The sequence below is a fragment of the Neofelis nebulosa genome, chromosome 4, assembly GCF_028018385.1.
Source record: "Neofelis nebulosa isolate mNeoNeb1 chromosome 4, mNeoNeb1.pri, whole genome shotgun sequence".
Taxonomy (NCBI): domain Eukaryota; kingdom Metazoa; phylum Chordata; class Mammalia; order Carnivora; family Felidae; genus Neofelis; species Neofelis nebulosa.
In genome coordinates this window covers 115,010,949-115,031,973 of record NC_080785.1, presented here as the reverse complement: position 1 = coordinate 115,031,973, position 21,025 = coordinate 115,010,949, and the positions used below count along the sequence as shown (strand labels likewise).

Here is a 21,025-nt window from a genome sequence, read left to right as displayed (position 1 = left end):
GTAATGACTTAGTTCCTAGGGCTTTGTATTGGGGCAGGAAAAAGGTAGTTGCTGAATGTTTTAATCCTAGTTTGATCACTTTTGGAATTCCACTGGTGTTAGAAGAACGCTGCACGGCAGAGGCTATAAACTGGTGGTCTGTCTGAGCTCTAGACTTTTGGGTGATTGGGGTGCTATAGTTTTTAAACCAATATTTAAAAACTAGAATAGCCAGAAGGAAGTCTCTATTTATGGATTCTTAAAAAATTGCTCTGGGTGGTTCTACATCCCTTCATGGAACAAAACAGCTGCCTAAATTAGTCTTCACCATAACACTAGATTTCCTATGTATCCCTAATGTTAAACTACTGATTTGCTAGAACCTTAAAAAACTTTTTTTCCTCTCAGTTTATGTGATAGGGTGTATCTTTACACTCTTCACCATGTAACGACTACTTAAATATGGATACAATTAAATCTTTATAACCTTGCCCAGCTTTAAAAAAAAGAAAAAAGGAAAGGAAAGGAAAGAAACCAACACAGAATGAACAAAGCTGAATTTCAGGTCCTACAAAAGGGCTAGAAACAAACTAATTCCCACCCCAGAACCCTGGAAAGGCTCAGTACTAGAAGCCTAGGTCCCACAAAAAGCTGGGCTGAGAAACAGGCTGAAAACCAGGGGACTAGTTGACTATCTGTGGTGCAGCCAGGAACTCACCACCATAACAAACCACCTCCTCACTCACTACAAAAAAAAAAAAAAAAAAAAAAAAAAAAAAAAGTGTAGTTTGTGGATAAGTTGAAACAAAGAGGTCCCAGCCCCAGAGACATCAAAAATATCTTCACGGGGCACCTGGGTGGCTCAGTTGGTTGGGAGTCCGACTTCAGCTCAGGTCGTGATCTCACACTCCATGAGTTCAAACACCGCGTCGGGCTCTGCACTGACAGCTCGGAGCCTGGAGCAAGCTTCAGATTCTGTGTCTCCCTCTATCCCTGCCCCTCCCCTACTCATGCTCTATCTCTCTCTGTCTCAAAGATAAATAAATTAAAAATTTTTAAAAAATTAAAAAAAAAAAAAAGAAAAGAAAAATATCTTCACAGCAAAGGAAGGAGTCCTGTCTTCCATTTTCAAAGAGGTAGATTAATAAGTGAAAGTATTGAAAGGTAAACTTCCAACTCCCTTTTCTTGTGCGATACCTTTAAAACAACAAAAACAAAAGTATTGGCAACAAGGCATATACCCCTCAGACAGAAAACTGAAGAATTCTTGACAAGAAAAGTGAATGGCTTCAGAAAAGAAACCTACCGATAGTGACATCTGGGGTCCCCTCCAAACAAAATGTGTGGGTGTCTATCTAATCACTCCAAAGTAAAGTCAAACCAAACTAGTTGACAAGCCTTACTCATACACACTTTTGTTTTTGCTTTTAGTTGTAAGTGATTCATTCTTAAATGTGAACCAAAAATAAGGTTCACTAACCATTTGAAGAAAGCTTCCATATGAAAGGAACTAAAAGAAAAAGGAACTTGAATAAAACAGCAAATGTAAGAAGCAAAGGAAAATAAAAAGAGCAAAAAACCCTCCAAAAACAAAACCAAAAACAAAACCAAACAAAAAACCCTGCAATTAACGCCCTCACAGAAATAGGACAAGCTACTGCATCCATGAGACAATATAAAGTTGCCATACAGTTCCATCCAGTTCTCCCACTGCCGCTCTGGCGGCACAGCATTGCAAAGGCTCTGTCTGGCTCACCCAGGCCCTGGCACCAATCCCAAAGGAAGGCCAGCTCTGCTGAAGGGCTGGAGTCAGGGGAGCCCAGGAGATCCAGGAGACTGTCAGCTAAACCTGCAGTGGAAATGAAGCTGAAAGGGCAGGAATGCATAAATCTTCACACAACAAAGTGCACAAAGGGAAAGGGTGAGAAAAAGGGAAAATGGTTAACCAAGAAACTAAAGACAGTTTTCTACTAAACAGAGAAACTAAGAATGAAGAAAGTCTGGCCTCTGATGAAGCAGGAGAGAAAGAGGCCAAGTCTGATTAATATCGGATAACCAGTCCTATCAGGGGTCCCTGTCTCCCTTCTTATACAATCCAGAGGAATATTTTTATCAACTATTTTGTAAATGTAAGTGTTTTTAATAGCTCTGGAAATGTCTTTAGGAAAGGAATCCCCCACTTCATCCCATTTTTAAAGCGTAAATGACTTTTTTAAGGTAAAATCATTTGCTTGCCTATTTCTTGGTACAACCAGAAAACAGGGAGATTTATAAATGCACAATGCTTTGATTATTTTAAGTGTCTGCTTAACATTCCACAGATGGTAGTTTTTATATCCTTTATACAAAGCACATTAGATGGCAATTTGGAGTCACACTTGTACATTTACTATGCCTTGATCATTAAAAAAAAATTTTTTTTTAATGTTTGTTTATTTTTGAGAGAGAGACAGACAGAGTGCAAATGGGGGAGAGGCAGAGAGAGGGAAAACAGAATCTGAAGCAGGATCCAGGCTCTGAGCTGTCAGCACAGAGTCCCAACCCGGGACTCGAACTCAGACTGTGAGATCATGACCTGAGCTGGAGTTGGACGTTTAACCGACTAAGCCACCTAGCTGCCCCTACTATGCCTTGGCCATTTTAACTCTCTTCCCATGATGTTTTTAGTAGAATTGTTTTCTATAGAATACTCCTTGATCTAGGCTCTCTTCCTGTCAGAACTGCTTGCACTATGAAACATCTTTGAGTAGTGCTGGTCCAGTTTTCCTAGTAACTTTATTACGGTGCTGTGAAAGACTGAAAATGTATGGAGTGGGTCTTATGATGTAATAACATCAACATTTGAAGATACTGGCAATTGATATTCTTTTAAGGAAAATTTACCTTCAAATTTTAAGCTTAGAAAATAATCACAACTACCTGGCTCTTCAGATATTCAGTACCAAGATTCAGATCTTAAGAACTGTGTACAAATTGAAATGTCTGAGTACTGATCCTCAAAACAAACAGCATAATTTCAATTATGAAAGAACAAGTTGCTATAAAAGAGGGGAGAAGTTCCTAAAATTAAAAATAAGACAGCAAAAATGAAAAAAAGAGTTGAAGAAACAATACAACAGCAGCAGGAGCCGGGGTATTTACTATTTGCCACAACTGTACTACTTGCTCTGGGCCATGCTTTATATGCATTAACACATTTAAGTCTCCCAGTAATCCTCTCAAGTATAAACATTAACCCCATCTGACAAGTGGAAAAACTGGCATAGCAAGATTAAATGATATGCTCAAGCAACTGGTAAGGGCTGAAGACAGATCTAAAAAAATTTTTTTAACATTTATCCATTTCGGAGAGACCGAGCATGAGTGCGGGAACAGCAGAGAGAGAGGGAGACACAGAATCCGAAGCAGGCTCCAGGCTCTGAGCTGTCAGCATAGACCCCTACGTGGGACTCAAACCCACAAACTGTGAGATCATGACCTGAGCTGAAGTTGGACACTTAACCGACTGAGCTACCCAGGTGCCCCTGTGAAGACAGATCTAAATCAGGAAATATCCCTGAAAACAGACAAAGTAGACAGAGTTGGAAATAGGAGAAAAGATGAGTAAATGAAAAGGTTAGTTTAAGAGATCCAAATTCCAATTAATTAGTTCTGGAAAGAGACTAGAAAAATAACAAAGGACGGGGCGCCTGGGTGGCTCAGGTGGTTAAGCATCTGACTTCATTCAGCTCAGGTCATGATCTCATAGTTCATGAGTTCAAGCCCCGTGTTGGGCTCTATGCTGACAGCTCAGAGCCTGGAGCCTGCTTCGGATTCTGTGTCTCCCTCTCTCTCAGCCCCTCCCCTGCTCATTCTCTCACTCTCTCTCTCAAAAATAAATAAACATTAAAAAAAAAAAAACAAAGAATGAAAGAGAACTGGTATAAAATAATTTCCTAGACTGAAAGGACTTTCTGAGTACCAGTATAACATATGAAAGAATAAGTACATTAAGAGGTAATGTGAAATTTCAGAATGACAGGGATGAAAAAAATCTTAACAGGGGTGGAGGGGAGTGTAAAATCAAGAGAGAATGAAAAAAAAAGAAATAGTGAGAGAGAAAAGGAGGGGGAAATAGAAGGTCACCAGTAAGGATCAAAAATACATATAGCCTTCTTAAAACCAACCCTGAAAGCTGGAAGACAATAAAGGGATGCTTCAAAATCTGAGGTAAAATTATTTTCTAAAAACTCTGATTTCTATTCCTAGTCAAACTATCCATCAAGCATGTGGGGGTAAATAAAGACATGTTTAGATATACAGTTGGCCCTTGAACAATGTAGGAGTTAGGGGTGTCAACTCCCCACACAGTTGGAAATCCACGTATAATTTTGACTTTCCTGAAACTTAACTACTAAAAGCCTACAGCTGACCCAAAACCACCCTGATAACATAAACAGTTGATTAGTACATACTTTGTATGCTATATGTGCAACAACAACAACAAAATCATAAGGCAGGGGGCACCCGGCTGGCTCAGTTCAAAGAGCATGTTACTTTTAATCTCAGGGTTATGAGTTTGATCCCTACACTGGGTGTAGAGATTACTTAAAATCTTAAAATAAAATAAAATAAAATAAAATAAAATAAAATAAAATAAAATAAAAATTTTAAAAGTAAAAAAAAAAAATCACAAGGAAGAGAAAATACATTTACAGTACTGTGTTTACTAAAAAAAAAAAAAAAAAAAAATGCACAGATAAGTAGAACTGAGCAGTTCAAATCCATGTTATTCAAGAGTCAATCGTGTAAGATGTAAAAAGAATTCATCTCTGATGCACCCTAGGAAGCTATTGGAGAATTTTTTCTTCCCCCCCCCCCTTTTTTTAAAGGAAAAAACATGAATTAAAGGAAACAATCCAAAATAAGAGAGAAGTTAAGGACAACAGCTGTGTAGCAGGTTCAAAAAGCAATCAGTAAGGACTACAGCAAGAGGTCAGAGGGCTTTACAAGGAATGTTTTCATAAAAAAAAAAAAAAAAAGGAAACTGAAAATTCCTCTGATGTAACTGTACAGAAAACAGGGTTTTAGAATTTATTGGAGATACTAAGAAAAGTATGTGTACCAGTGTCCTAATTGGGTAATAGAACATTAATTAATGCAAAGAGAATACAATTTAACGAGAAGATTAAGGGGGGAAGAAAGATGGGAATGTGAGGTGCCAAATGAAAACTAAAATTTCTTCATCCATAATGGTAAATCAAAAATATCTAATACCAGAAATGAAAGCTGGAAACATTACTACTGATTTTGCAGAAATAAAATGGATTCTAAGTGAGTACTATGAATAAGTGCATGCCAACAAACTGGGCAACCCGAATGAAATGGGCAAATTTCTAGAGCCATACAACCCTATCAACAATGACTCATGAAGAAGAGAAAATCTGAATAGATCTATAATAAGAATGAAACATTAATCAACACCTCTCTCAAAAAAAAAAAAAAAAAAAAGGCCCTGGACCAGTCCAGGTGAATTCTAGCAAACATTTAAAGGAGAATTAATGACAATTCTTCTCAAATTCTTCCAAAAAAAATGAAGAGGAAGGAACACTCCCAAATTTATTCTATGAGGTTAGCATTACCTGACATCTGAGTCAGACACACATTACTACAGCCCAGTATCCCTTATGAATATCAGTGCAAAATTCCTCAACAAAATACTAGCAAATTGGTATCAGCATCTTATTAAAAATATTATATACCATGACCAAATGGGATTTATTCCTGGAATGCAAGGATAGTTTGACACATAAAAATTAATCAGTTAAATATACCACATTAACAGAATGAAAGGGGGGAAAAAAAAACCCCAAGATCATTTCAATTAATAGAGAAAAATTATTTCCCAAAACTCAACACTCCATGATAAAAACATTTAGCAAAGCAGGAATAGAAAGAAACTAACTTGGGGCACCTAGGTTGCTCAGTTGGTTAAACATCCCCAACTCTTAATTCCGGCTCAGGTCATGATCTCATCGTTCTTGAGATCGAGCTCTGCACCAGGCTTTGCACTGACAATGAGGAGCCTGCTTGGGATTCTCTTTCCTTCTCTCTGCCCCTTCCCTGCTCATGCGCGCTCGCTCTCTCTCTCTCTCTCTCAAAATGAAGGAATAAACATTAAAAAAAAAAAAAAAAAAACAACTATCTTGACATAATAAAGGTCATACATGAAAAAAACCACAACTAGTATCCTATTCTATGACGAAACACTGAAAACTTTTCCTCTAAGATCAGGAAGATAAGGATGCCCTCTTTTGCCACTTCTACTAAACACTGTATCGGAAATTCTGGCCAGAGCAGTTAGGCTAGAAAGATAAATACAAGATTACACACACACACAGAAAACTGAATATCCCTCTCTCTCTCTCTCCCTCTCTCTCTCACAAACTCGCATAACTAATGAACAATTCATCAAAGTTGCAGGATACAAAAAGAACACATAGTAATCAGTTGCATTTCTATACACTAAGAACAATGATAAAAGGAAATTAAGAAAACAATTCCAAAAATAACAAAATGCTTAAAAATAAAGTTACCCAAAGGAAGTAAAAGACTTCCTGAAAACTACAGAACAGAGCTGAAAGAAATTAAATACATAAATAAATGGGAGACATACTATGTTTATGTATTGGAAGATTTCAAATTTTTAAGATGCCAATATTACCCAAAGCCATCTAGATTCAATGTAATCCCTAGGGATTCAAATCCCAACAATGTTTTTTATAGAAATGGAAAAATACACCGTAACTTTTACATGGAATGTCAAGGGACCCAAATAGCTAAACCAATCTTGAAAAATTAGAACAATGTTCAATGTTTCACACTTCCTAATTTCAAAAGTTACTACAAAGCTAAAGTAATCAAATCTGTGTGGTAGTGGGATAAAAACAAACATACAGACCAGTGGAACAGAACAGAGAGCTCAGAACCTTGAAGATATTATGCTACAACTAAGCCAGACACAAAAAGACAAGTTCTATAAAATTCCATTTACACAAAATAGAAAAAGTAGTCAAATTCATAGAATGGTGGCTGCCAGGGGCTGGGAAGAGGGGGAAGAAGGGGAGTTGCTGCTTAGTGGATACAGAGCTTTAGTTTTACAAAACAAAAAAGCTGTGGAGATCCACTGCACAACAATGTGAATAAACTTAACATTACTGTGTATATTTAAAAATGGTTAAGATGGTAAAAAAAAAGCCCAGAAATAAATCCATGCATATATGTCAAATGATTTTCAAAAAGGATGCCGGATGCTAAGACCACTCAATGGGGCAAGGACAGTTTTTTCAACAAACGGTGCCAAGAAAACTGAATATCCACATGCAAAAGAATGAAGTTGGCCCCTTTTGTTATTCCATAGACAAATGGGTTACAAACCTAAAGGTAAGAGCCAAAAACTATAAAACTCGTAGAAGAAAATATAGGAGAAAAGCATGACACTGGATTTGGCAATTACTTCATGGATATGACACTAAAAGCACAGGTAACAAAAGAAAAAAATGGATAAACTGAACTTTGTCAAAACTAAAAACCTTTTTGCATCAAAGGACACTACCAAGAGAGTGAAAACAGGGACGCTGGGGTGGCTCAGTTGGTTAAATGTCTGACCCTTGATTTCAGCTCAGGTCACAATCTAATGGCTGTGAGATTGAGCCCCGTGATGAGATCTGCCCTGTGTATGGAGCCTGCTTAAGATTCTCTCTCTGCCCCTCCCCTGGTAGGGTGCATGTCAAGCTCTCAAAAAATCAAACAAACAACAAAAAAAGGAAGATAATTCTTTTTTTTTTTTTTTAAAGTAAGCTCCACACCCAAGGTGGGGCTTGAACTCACGACCCTAACATTAAGAGTGGCATGCTCTACTGACTCAGTCAGGCACCCCCCAAAAGGAAGAAAATTCTGATACATACCACAACATGGATGAGCCTTGAGAAGATTATGCTAAATGAAATAAGCCTATTAAAACTTAGATATTATATGATTCCACTTATATGAGGTACCTAGAGTAGTCAAATTCATAGAGAATATGGTGGTTGCTGGGGGAGAGGGGAGGAGGGAATGGCAGTTAGTGTTTAAGGGGTATAGCTTCAGTTTGGGAAGACGAAAAAGTTCTGGAGATGGATGATGGTGATAGCTGCAGAATAATGTGAATGTGAATTTAGTGTCACAGAACTGGACACAAAAATGGTTATAATGGTAAATTTCATATTTTACTACAAAAAACCCCCAAAAAACAAAAAACCCTCCTTCCTCAAAAAAGGACGATGTCTAACACTGAGTTAAAAAACAAACAAACAAACAAAAAAAAAACCAGAGTAAGGATATTTTTAGAAATAAGGAGTTAAATAACAGAAAAAAATGAATTTAGAGAGGGAGACTTGGGGATAAGGAGGGGGTAGGGATGGTTCAGGAGCTTGTGGTTTCCTATTTCAAACCAAACACAGTACTGGTCAACTTTTAAATCTATGTATATGTACTACACTTTGACAAGAAAATTAAAACTTAACTGTCCAGTTTTTAAGAGGGCAGAATAACAGAATTTAATGTAATGAGTTGGTCTTTTCAGGACACTGGAAACCTGAAACCTGAGCAATGACTTTGCTTTTTCCCACTTGAGTATGTAGCTCTGCCAATACAGAGAGCTTTGTTCAAGAACTGGGAGAGCCCTATGTTTTTAAACATCCCCTTGCACGGATGTGCTGTTTTCTCCAATGGTGATGCAAGCCCTGATGATAAAAAGAGTAATGGGATCATAAGATTTTAGCTATTTTCTCAGTGGTGACAGGACCTTCCTATTCGAAGAGCATTTGATGATTGAGAGGCCCTTAGACAGCCCAGGGCCCAGGAAAAGGCCTTGCCAAGATCTGTGAAGCCACCTCACTTCCGCTGTGTAAACATACACTCAACTTACAGTTTGGGTGCATGAATGGTCTCTTTCTACCAGTAAGTAACTCAAAGTGCTTCAACAAGTTAACTCCTAAATTTCTCTGACTCAAAACATAGTTTAAAACTGTCTTTCTTTCATTTAGGCAATATGAAGAAACACTGAGTCTGTGTGTTTTATATTTCCAGCTATAGAGGGAAATCTTTAAAAAAAATTCATTTATTTCATATATGAAAAGCAAAACTAATGCTACTATTAGATATGATTCAATCTCCCACTGCTATAGTTACAATTCTCTATCAAGTTTCATAGTCAACTCCACAGCACACAGATTTTGCAGGAGGTTGAATTTTGCCATGCTTCTGACACTGACCATGGGAAAAAAAATCATAAATTTTGTTGAATTGTTTAAATAAGAGCATTACAATTAAAACTTGGAAAATGGGGGTATAAAGACAATTTTCCATAACCTAGAAAACTAAAAATACTATTAACATTTAAGGTATTTAAAAAAAATTTTTTTTTAAACATTTATTCGTTTTTGAGAGACAGAGAGAGACAGAGCATGAGCGGGGAAGGGGCAGAGAGAGGGAGACACAAAATCCAAGGCAGGCTCCAGGCTCTGAGCCGTCAGCACAGAGCCCGACGTGGGGCTCGAACTCACAAACTGCAAGATCATGACCTGAGCTGAAGTCAGTCACTCAACCGACTGAGCCACCCAGGTGCCCCAACATTTAAGGTATTTTAAAAAATGAACTTAATGGATAGTGATTAAAGGCCTGGATTCTGATGTCACTCACATATGAGTTTGAAACCTGACAAAGAAATCCGTCTATTTCTCAGTTTCCTCTTATTTAAATTGGGGAAAATAATACTTTCCTGGTAGTGTTAATGGAAATATTAAATGAAATGATAAACTGAGCATAATACCTGGCACATGGTATTACATAGTACATGCTATATAGCTATAAACATTTAGTATAAATACTTTACAAACTGGAATCAAACTATATATACAATTTTTTTTTAAACATAGTTTACTATACATGTGAATCCTGCTTTAGTATTTTGGAAAGTATGTAATTCTAATTAATAAGTGAAAACGATCACAAATTCCTTTATTTATTTATTTTTTTTTTTAGCATTTATTTATTTTTGAGAGGAAGAGAGAGAGAGAGACAGAGCATGAGAAGGGGAGGGGCAGAAAGAGAGGGGGACACAGAATCTGAAGCAGGTTCCAGGCTCTGGGCTGTCAGCACAGAGGCCGATGTGGGGCTCGAAGTCTTGAGTCCTGAGATCATGACCTGAGCCGATGTCAGATGCTTAACTGACTGAGCCACCCAGGTGCCCTTTGGTTTTATCTTGCAAAATACTTCCTAATTTTGGCAGTGGCATCTGGTTGCTTATGTACTGTTTTTTAAAAACAGTTTTACTGAGATATAATTCACCTACCAAATAATCTACACAGGTGAAGTATACAATTAAGCGGTTTTTAGTATATTCGCAGATATATGCAACTATCACCACAGTCAATTTTAGAACATTTTATTACCTCAGAAAGAAACCTCTTTAGGTATCACCCCTATAACGCAGCCCTAACCAACCACAAGTCTACTTTCCATCTCTGTAGACTTCCCGTTTCTGGACATATTAATGGAATAATGCAATATGTGGTCTTTTGTGACTGGCTTCTTCACTTAGTATAATGTTGTCAAGGGTCACTCATGTCGTTAGCATATGTCAGTATCTCATTCCTTTTTTATGGTTGACTAATATTCTACTATATGTATATACCACATTTTGTTAACCATTTGTCAGTTGGTGGACATTGGCTGTTTCTACCTTTTGGCTATTTTTAATAATGTTGCTATAGATGCTTGTGTACAAGTTTTTGTGTGGACATACGTTTTTGTTTCTTTTGGGTATATACTTGACCCTTGAACAACACAGGTTTGAACTACATGGTTCACTGATGCACAGATTTTTTTTCCCATAAATTCTTTGGGAAATTTTTTATAGATTTGTGACAATTTTAAAAAACTCATACATGAGGCACCTGGGTGGCTCACTCAGTTGGTTAAGCATCTGACTCTTGATCTTGGCTCAGGTCATGACCTCACAGTTCAGGAGTTCGAGCCCTGCATCAGGCTTTGCACTGACAGTGCATAACCTGCTTGGGATTCTCTCTCTCTCCTCCCTCTCTGCCCCTTCCCTGCTCACATCCTCTCTCTCTTAAAAAATAAACTTGAAAAAAAAACACAAAAACTTGCACATGAAATGCATAGCCTAGAAATACTGAGAAAAAGAAAAAGCTAGGTACTACTGTAAGAATGTAGTATATAACGCATACAACATAAAAAATATTAATCAATTTTTCATGTTGTTGGTAAGGCTTCTGGCCAACAGTAGGCTATAGTTTAAATTCTGGGGAGTCAAAGTTATAAACAGATTTTTAGTTGTATGGTGGTTGGCACCCCAACCCCTGTTCAAGGGGTTCAACTATATACCTAGGAATGGAATTGCTGAGTTATATGGTAAGTGTGTTTAACTTTTTGAGGAACTGCCAGACTGTTTTCCAAAATGGCTACACCATTTTACATTCCCACCAGCAATATAGGAGGTTTCCAATTATTCCATATCCTCACCAACACTTGTTATCTGACTTATCCATTTTAGTGGATGCAAAATGTTATCTCTTTAGGGTTTTACTTAGAGTGGAAATTAGTGAAACAGAGAATACATAAACAATTGAGAAAAATCAATGAAACCAAAAGGTGATTCTTTGAAAAGATCAACAAATGAATCTTTAGCTAGACTGACCAAGAAAAAGATTAAAATTACTACAATCAGAAATGAAGAGAATTGCTACTGAACTTACAGAAATAAAAATGATTATAAAGGAATACTGTAAACAACTGTATGCTAACATATTAGATAACTTAGATGAAATGAACAAATTCTCAAAAAGACAAACTATTGAAATGGACTTGAGCAGAAATAGACAGTATGAATAGACCTATAGTAAGTGAAAAAGACTGAACTAGTAACCAAAAAACTACCTGCAAAGAAAAGCCCAAGTCCAGAGAGCTTCATTGCTGAGTTCTACCAGACATTTAAAAAAGAATCAAAACTAATTCTTCATAGACAATTCCAAAAGACACAGAAGTCACAGAGTCTGCACGTGGCAGGGTCAGGATTCAAATCTAGCCATCTGACTCTAGAGTCTACAGTCTTGACAACTATATTAAACTGTCTCTCTGAATAACTGAGTAAATTTGAGAACATTATAAGCCATCAAGTTGTTACTTTGTATTCTCCAACTTTCGTAGTTAACCTTGGTATTTGTGACTTATCTGGTCTATAGAGAAAAAGGTGATCTACGGACTTGACAGAATCATTTACATGACTGACAATGTTGCTGTATTGCATTTACGGAGCAAAAGCATGGCACCTACTAAAGCTCTTTATACGTTTTTATTTCAATGACTTCTCACAACAATCCCATGAGATAGACAGGTTATTATTATTCCCATTTTCTATTTGAGGAAACTGAGGAACAAGGCAGTCACCCAGAGACCAAATGGAAAGGCCTGAATTTAAATCCCAGTCTGTCTGGTCCCTGCAGATCCTCTTTCCTACTATGGAAAGCCTGTCCTTTCCTATGTACTCCTCTAGCATGGCCTGTCTCATGCCTGACCCCCATGACACAGGGCCCTTGTAAGTAGACAACCCCCGCTTATTTATTCACCTGTGTGCCCTCTCGGGCCCACAGGCAGAGAAGGGGTGTGCTCCCTCATTGTCTACTGATCGTATAAACAACTATCCAAAAGTGACTGTTAATAACTCAATTTAGATACTTCACTCCCACTCAATTACTACTTAGTACTGAAATGATGGAACTGTAGGCTCTCTTACTGTTTTAGAACATCTAATATTATAGATAGTTATTATATGTAGTTTAAAGTTATTAAGCTCAAAATTTCAAAGAACAAAATACACATACTTATCCACTAAACTAACTGCAAAGAAATCTAGGGAATATTTTAAATAAGATTGCTTTTGTGCTCCAAAGGAAGAATGCCTTCTATTATTTTGGAAGTGTCCTAAAAATGCACTTTTTTTGCCATGGGAAATAATAGTTGCACTAATATATGAAATTCCATTTCCTTAAGGAAATAAGGTATCTGACAGAAAATTTTAGCTAGCAAAGTTTTTGATCACATACACTATTGGTTACTATAGATTACTACTGTAAATTCCTATACTAATCTCTTCCCCTGAAGAATTAATGATTCTCCTAGTAATCCATACATCAGTCTCCAAAAACAGCTGGAAACTGTATCAAATGCAAAATAACCCTAACTATTTGAAAAACCAATATAATGATTTCCAGGCTAATTATTCCTACTATAAACTAAAGCAACAAATAAACACAGGCATTTTAAACCTAATACTTCCACAGCTCTAATACCCTTTCAAAAATATAATATTAAAAAATTTATGAAATCTGTTTTCATCTTCAGTGAATATTAATCATTATTTACTGGGGGAATATGGCCCTTAAAGTTAATGGTTGATCCAAAATTTAGAAAATCTGCTCACCATTTTTATTGGTTTAAACTGGAATGTGTGTACTTACTTTTTATCTTTTTAAATTCTTTCTTTAAATGCTCATTGTTTGGTAAATTTGTATTTTTGCCTTAGAGATATGAATATTGGTTCAAAAGTACAAATCTGAATCCTTCTAATAGTTCCTGGTTACAGTATAATGCATGATTTACTGAAGGAACTCTGGAAGAAGTGAAATAGAACTAGATCAGTGTAGCCTTGGCCAATTGCTTCTGTCGTTGAGCCTTGGTTTCCTTACCTATGAAATGGGAATAATGATCATACTAACTTTAAACAGTTGTTGCATGGACTAAAGCCCTTGCATAGGCCTGGTCCAGAGTGAAAAGATTTGGCCCAACTTTTCTCCTTTACACCTCAAGTTGCCCGAACATACCAGCTATTTCATGTCACTGTCCTGACGTGATACAGGTTTCTGACTTAGGATGCCCTCCTCAGTATCAGCTGCAGAGTTCTTCATCCCACTTCTTTGGGTCTGATAAATGTTTACATGTTATTCAACACCCCCTCCAGGATCACCTTCCTCACATGGAGTTACACTTCTCACCCTGATTTTCAATTACTCCTTCACTAGGCTCTGAGACCGCTATAGGAGGACCAATGGCTCATTTACCTCCAGATTTCTCAGCACTTCTCCAAATCCCTAGCACGTGGTAGTTGGTCAATAATGACTGCAAATTGCACTGAACTGGGCTTTCTACAATATCACAGTATTAACAAAGTATCAAGTATGCAAGAAACTAAGACAGAGGCTTGGAGTTAAAACTATAATCTCACAAGTTTGATTAACTACTGGATTCTTTTTGTTTCTGGTTTAAGGTAAGCTTTTTTTTTTTTTTTTTAAGTGTATTCATTTATTTTGAGAGAGAAAGAGAGAGACAGCACAAGCAGGGGAAGGGCAGAGAGAGAGAATCCCAAGCAGGCTCTGCACTGTCAGTGCAGAGCCTGACACAGGGCTTGAATTCACAAACCGCGAGATCATGATCTAAGCCACAATCAAGAGATGGACACTTAACTGAGTCACCCAGGCACCCCTTAAGGTAAACTTTTTAAAAGTCACCTTATTGTATGCAGCTAGGCCACCCTCCTCATGTAAAGAAATGTTAGGAGTAAATGTTATTGTCGTCTTTTTTTTCTTCCATGGCAGCATCCTGCTTTGGATTTGGACTTCATGCTGACTTCATTGGGACGGTTTTCAAACAACAGAGGACACGGATGTACTTTTCCTTTCAAAAGCAAGGGTGCCAGCTATTGTGCTAGCCCCTGTCACTCACCTCAGCCACCTGCTGGGTCCCCACTCTGTGCTGAACCAGCCCCTCCATATTTGTAGCCATGGTGAAGCAAGATCATTAGAGAACCTGTTTGGAAAGATGCAGCAACTTCTATCAGGTGGGGAGAAACCAGGCTACTTGAAAAATATCAGAAATCAAAACTCATCTTTGGTAGTGTCTTGTGCAGATTCTACCCTCTTTAGAAGACACAGTTACTAGGCTAAGCATATCTGGATATGCTGCACCAGCTTCTTCAATTACAGGTACCAAAATCAATTAGCAGAAACATTTCAATTTGGAAACAAGACTTCCCCTGGAATTATCAAGACCCTTGGGTTGTAACAGCTTGGTTCACCTCTCAGGGAGGTGGGAATCACACCTTTTTGGATAGCTCCCAGTCACATTATGCTGAAAAAGAAGGTGGCTATCTGAGAAAGGTGTGAGATCAACCTTAGATACAGAGCACTAGATTGCTATCATCAACTATACTTCTGTTACCAGTGGCAATGTGAGGAGCAAAACCCTGCCCAGGTGCTAACACACCTCACAGGTTGAAAGGCAAACACCAGCACTAACAAAGAAGTAAGGAGACTACATTACTAAAGTGGGCTAATAACATGGTACCCATAAATACATCAATTTATGTTTTAAAGTCCTCATTAAATTAGAAAATGAGATATTTCAGCTTTTTATTAATAGAAAAAATAGTGCCCTCATTTGTAAAAGTTGAGGAAAAGCATCTATAGACCAAAAAATGTGCTGGTCTCCTGGGTCAGGATCACTTGAATGCAAAGCACTATTAATGAAACAGTTCCCACCCCCTCCCCCCACCTGGTGTCTTTAGGTCTTTAGGTCTAAAGACACAGCTCCCCTAAATAGTCCCTAAACCCCATTTCAATAAGTCTCCCACAAGAATTCAGGATAAAGAGATCCACTTTGGATCTAATTCCTGGACAAATCAGAAAGACTTTATTATTGAATGCACAGGTCTCATAGTGAATAGGAGAAAAAAAGCTCTTGTGTAATTTTTATATAATTTATTTCCAGCAATACATATAAAAACTATATAGAACCACATGAAGTGTGTTATATACACAAATGCATACACAGTCCATTTGCTTGGCCCTCCCTCAATCATAAACTGGACAATGCAATTTTATAAAACACTTTCCAGTAGTTCTTAACTAAAGTATTTCAAGCACTGATCTCTTTGAAACTTTTTTACTCTCTGGTAACTTTCCATATTATTCTATCTACTATTAAATACCCACATCTATTATCATTAATTCTCTTTCAGATTATTTTATTGCCAAAATGGCAATGAGAAAGAAATGGAGGCATGAAACTGTGACTGACAAACATAAAAGAACTGGCCCCTGCCTCCAAAGAGTCAAAATCCTGTGAGAGCACATACTGTACCACCTGCTACAATGATACCAGGTCACCAGTGTCAGTGATTCAGAAGAACACTCTGGTCTTTTTTCCCAGTTATTGTTTGGTTCCATATAACAGGAAAGGAAGAAAAATGCATCACTTCACGGGTACCAGAAAATCTACTGACTATTATTAAAAACACAATTATTGGGGCACCTGGGTGGCTCAAGAGGTTTAAGCTTTTGACTTCTGCTCAGGTCATGATCTCAGGTTCCTAAGTTGAGCCCTTCATCGGGCTGTTTCCTGTCAGTGTAGATCCTAGAGCCTGTTTTTAGATCCTCTGTCCCCCTCCTCTCTCTTTGCCCCTGCCCTGCTTGCGGGCTCTCTCTCCTTCTCAAAAACAAAAACAAAAACAAAACCCCACAATTATTGCATGTGAAAAGTCTAGAGTTCTAATCTTTCTTCTCAAAACAGTAAATAAGAACTCTCTAAGGAATCAAATGGATAAATAACCAATAGGTATTTTATATTAAGAAATAAAATCCAAACATGCAGATGTAACTATTAATTTAATCACTTTTAGGATTGTTAGAATTTCTGTTGCTGTTATTGATGCAGTTTGATACAAGAAACATATGAATTTGAATATTACAGAAATATTGTTAGGGAAATATTATTGAGCAGTATAGAAATAAAAAATACTAGAAAGATGTAACTTTCTTTTGGGTTTCCCTAAAAGAGGTAGCTTGATCCTTTAAGTTTTGAGCTGAAGTAGATTTTATAGATGACTGCCTGATGGAGACTTTGTAACTCAGAAAACTTTCTGTAATGACTCAACTTTAACATTAAATTTGCAGGACCAATTAGTCTCAGATAAGGCTGGGGGAGAGGGAGCTGTCCCAAGATACTGCTAATGACCAGTGATTATAGATATTAGGTCATAGAGAAGTAGCAGTTAACCTGTTTAGCTTAGAAAAAGTAAATATTCTGGATATTCTAAATATTAAACTAAACATCTCCTACCCTGTGGCATGTTTGTTTACTTTCTTTATGCTGTCTTTTGATGAAAGCAAGTTCCTAAATTTAATAAGGTTGAATTTATCAATATTTATTTTACAGGTTGTACTTTTATGTTTTATTTATGAAAATCCTGTCCTACCCTAGGGTCATAAGTATAACTTTATGTATTTCTTATAAATGTTTAGGAGTTTTGTCTCTGTCCCTCACATATAAGTCCTCAATCTACATGAAATGGATTCTTGAGCTTGGTGAGAAGGATCCAATTAATTTTCTTCCTGTGAGGATAGTCAATTTTCCAGCACCATTTTTGAACAATCTTTTTCCCTACTAATCTGTAATGCCACCTCTGCCATATCTCAGGCTACCCTATACATGTGGCTATAATTCTAAGTTCTCCATTCTGTTCCACTACTGTTCTACTATCTTTCTCCACATGCCACTACCATTATCTTATTACTGCAGCTTTCTGAGAAGTCTTGCTCTGTTAGGGCAAGTGTCCCCGATCTTGCCGTCTTCTCCCACACATCAACTTCCTAGATCATCTCAAGCACTCAAAACCAGAGCAGCAACCTTTCTTTACACATTTGGAATTCTTACAATTCTTGATCTCACTGTTGGTTTTCTTCCTCCAAAACAATGTCAGGCATCATCAAACAGCAGCTTTCCAAGCTGCTTAAAAATGAACAAGGACGAAAGTGCACCTTCTGGAAAAACAAGCAGAGACAAAGAGTGGGAGAGAGAAAATGAAAGAGAAACTATGAAAAGCAAGGGCTTTCTTTAAAAAAAAAATTTTTTTTTAACGTTTATTTATTTTTGAGACAGAGAGAGAGCATGAATGGGGGAGGGTCAGAGAGAGGGAGACACAGAATCTGAAACAGGCTCCAGGCTCTGAGCTGTCAGCACAGAGCCCGACGCGGGGCTCGAACTCATGGACCGCAAGATCATGACCTGAGCCGAAGTCGGCCGCTTAACCGACTGAGCCACCCAGGCGCCCCGCAAGGGCTTTCAATAAAAATTTAAATTCACTAAGAACAGGTAAGTGAAAAGGTTATTTCAGAAAAATATTTTCTATTTCATCATTTTTGAAAATATGTTGTAACAAACTATAGCCTATCCTCACATATAAGTAAGAAAGATACAGAGGTTTCTTTCTCCAGGATATCACAATGTTAAGAAGTAAAACAAAATCCTCAGGCAATGTCAAGAAGTGAGAGAAAACATTAAATCAGGTGTACCCCAGATAATATCAGGGGGTAAGACTCTCACCTGAGAGCTTTTCTCACTGCTACCTCAGCCATAGGCAGTCCTAGAGACAGAAAGATCACAGTGAGAAGGAAGGGTAGAGAGTTTTGGAAAGGGTACTGGGCAAGGGTCATCAATTAGGGGTGTCTCCCTAGAATGAGAAGCTCCAGGAAAACAGTCAGTTGTGTCTACATGTAGTTTGAAAAACCATACTCACTAGCACAATATAAATTTGCATTTGATCTGGAAAAAAAAAGAACAATTTATTGTTTTGATACCACAAATCAAAGTATCAACAACCTTCTTGGCTGGTGCAGCGCACAGTAAACATGGTAATACTCATAGTTAGTAACACTTATTGAGTGGTTACTATACTCCAGGCACTGCAATAACCACTGCGGACAAAACATTAAAGTAGCTCTTTGTACAGGAACCTGAGGTCTACAAAGGGTGGAGCCCAACCCGCTCAAGTCCCTAACCCTTGAAGATTGCCCACATGCACAATAATGCTTCTGAAAAAAGAATCTGATTAGTTGCCAAAAGAGCTATAAGAGCAAGTATCTCTAGTAAAAAAAAAAAAAAAAGCTACTACAGTAAATTTTTCTATGTTGGTTTTAAATTAATCAAATGCAAGACCATCAACCTTTGAAAGCAACTGCTCTGAACTGGCAATGGAATAATTGCTGAAGATTAATAATAAGAACAATAAGAAGAATAAGAAGAAAAAGAGGAAGAGGAGGAGGAGGAGCAGTCCTTGCCCCCGAAGAACTTAAGCAGGAAACTGTAATAGCTCTGCAATTTAAATGCTACAATGGATGTCCAAAGGAAAAAGCATCTCCCTCTGCCTATGGGAGCCAATGACAGTTTTAAAGGAGAAGGAGCTAGTTAAACTGGGTCTTGAGTGAAGAATGGAAATTTAGCAAGGAAAGAATGGGGTGACAGGGGGAGAGTTCTAAGCAGAAGGGACGGCTCATACAAACTGGCAGGTATGAAGGAGAATGGCATATTCAAGGAACAGCAGGCAATCTGGTGGGAAACTGCTGGAGAGATCAGGGGAGGCGAAAGGCTGACACTGCAGACAACAGAGAACTACCAGAGGTTTGTCAGAGAAATGAACTGATCACATCTGGATTTTCGAAAGAACAAAAACAAACAAAAAAAACAACCGAAAAACCTTTGAGCAACAGTGTGGAGAGATGATGGAAAAGGAGAGGCTGTACATGGAAGGGAAGTTAGAAAGTGGTGGCAGCAAGGCCAGGGATGAAGGTAGAGTCTCTTAAACTTAACTTGAACTACAGAGTTTTTCTTGTATAGCACATAAATGACAACAGGGCACAATATATAAAAATTGATACAGACCCCAGAATGATGAAGTAAAACTATTATTGGTTGGTCTTATGTGATGTTAGGTTTTACAACATAAATCTTTTCAAATACAAGTAGATCAATATAACTTTTAACAATAAAAAAGCAAAGAACCCAACAGTGACTTTGAATCAACTATTCTAGGCTCACAAAAAGCGTACAGCTGACCAAATTTTGCAACCAGGATTTCTTTAGTCAAGCAGGGCTACAGACCCCAGAGTAGTGAAAGCTGGTCTCTGACTGGGAACACCTGAATCCCCAAGTCAGCCAGTCACCAGGATAGACCAGCTATGCTCCCCACAGGGGAAGGCTTAGGAGTGTCTCAAATAACAATAAACAAGTCCTGGGACAAGGAAATTGTCCTCACTGACAGGAATGAGTGAGTTGCCTTCCCCATTACAATCAACTGATTTATACCATCCGTATTTATGTACTGCATGGCCCATAATTATATAACATTCAAAATATCTAGTCTTGGTATTTTCCCACTGAAGCAAATATACCAGGTTTTTGAGGCTCTGACACTAAGCTGATCTCTCTGATACCCTACTGCATGAGGTTATTGGGAAGACTGAAGATTAGATCTTACACATGTATGTCAAGAGCCTAACACTGAGGCTGGCATACAGTAAACATGCAATACATGGTAGCTACCGTTGCTATAAGGAGATGGTGATGCTTTTACTTTCTCAAAGAAACTTGAAAGCAAAAATTCAAATTGTATAATGCAATATATAACTAGGAACAGCTCTTTCATTTTGACATAAGATCCACATGAAATGTGTATAAATATGTAATGTATACACACAAATAAAATATGCTCACGTAGCATTTGTAATTTATTCTGTTAAATTATACAACTGGGCAAAATGAAAGGCCTGAATTAGGATAAATCTCACAAATATTTAAAAACAAGCTAATAACTATTTGCAAAATACTTCTGGGTATAGAACTTTTTTTTTAAGTTTATTTATTTTGAGAAAGAGAGAGAGCAAGAGTGTGCAAACACACATGGAGGAGGAAAGAGAGAGAGGGAAAGAGAGAGAATCCCAAGCAGGCTCCACGCTGTCGGCGCAGAGTCTGATATGGACCTAGAACTCATGAACCATGAGATCATGACCTGAGCAGAAATCAAGAGTCAGACGCTTAACCAACTGAGCAACCCAGGTGCCCCTAGAACTTCTTGATAGGTACAAGGTACTCAGTTTAAGTTTATTATGCTGTGATT

At 37.7% G+C, this 21,025-nt stretch overlaps 1 protein-coding gene across 3 annotated transcripts in view; it reads right to left on the bottom strand.

The window, feature by feature from the left end:
- Positions 1 to 21,025, bottom strand: part of NR2C2 (nuclear receptor subfamily 2 group C member 2) — a 101,218-nt gene that overhangs the window by 72,074 nt on the left and 8,119 nt on the right. Inside the window, exons 1-2 of one of the 3 annotated variants that reach the window (XM_058725889.1) lie at positions 17,788 to 17,896; positions 14,800 to 14,883 (exon numbers count right to left, since the gene is read on the bottom strand). The exons of 1 other annotated variant lie outside the window; for it this stretch is intronic. In XM_058725889.1, coding sequence (XP_058581872.1) covers positions 14,800 to 14,859 — 60 coding nt within the window. In that variant the 5' untranslated portion in view covers positions 14,860 to 14,883; positions 17,788 to 17,896. Of the gene's footprint in view, positions 1 to 14,799; positions 14,884 to 17,787; positions 17,897 to 21,025 lie in introns of those variants that run through there. One more of the 3 variants, XM_058725888.1, reaches the window with a different exon arrangement.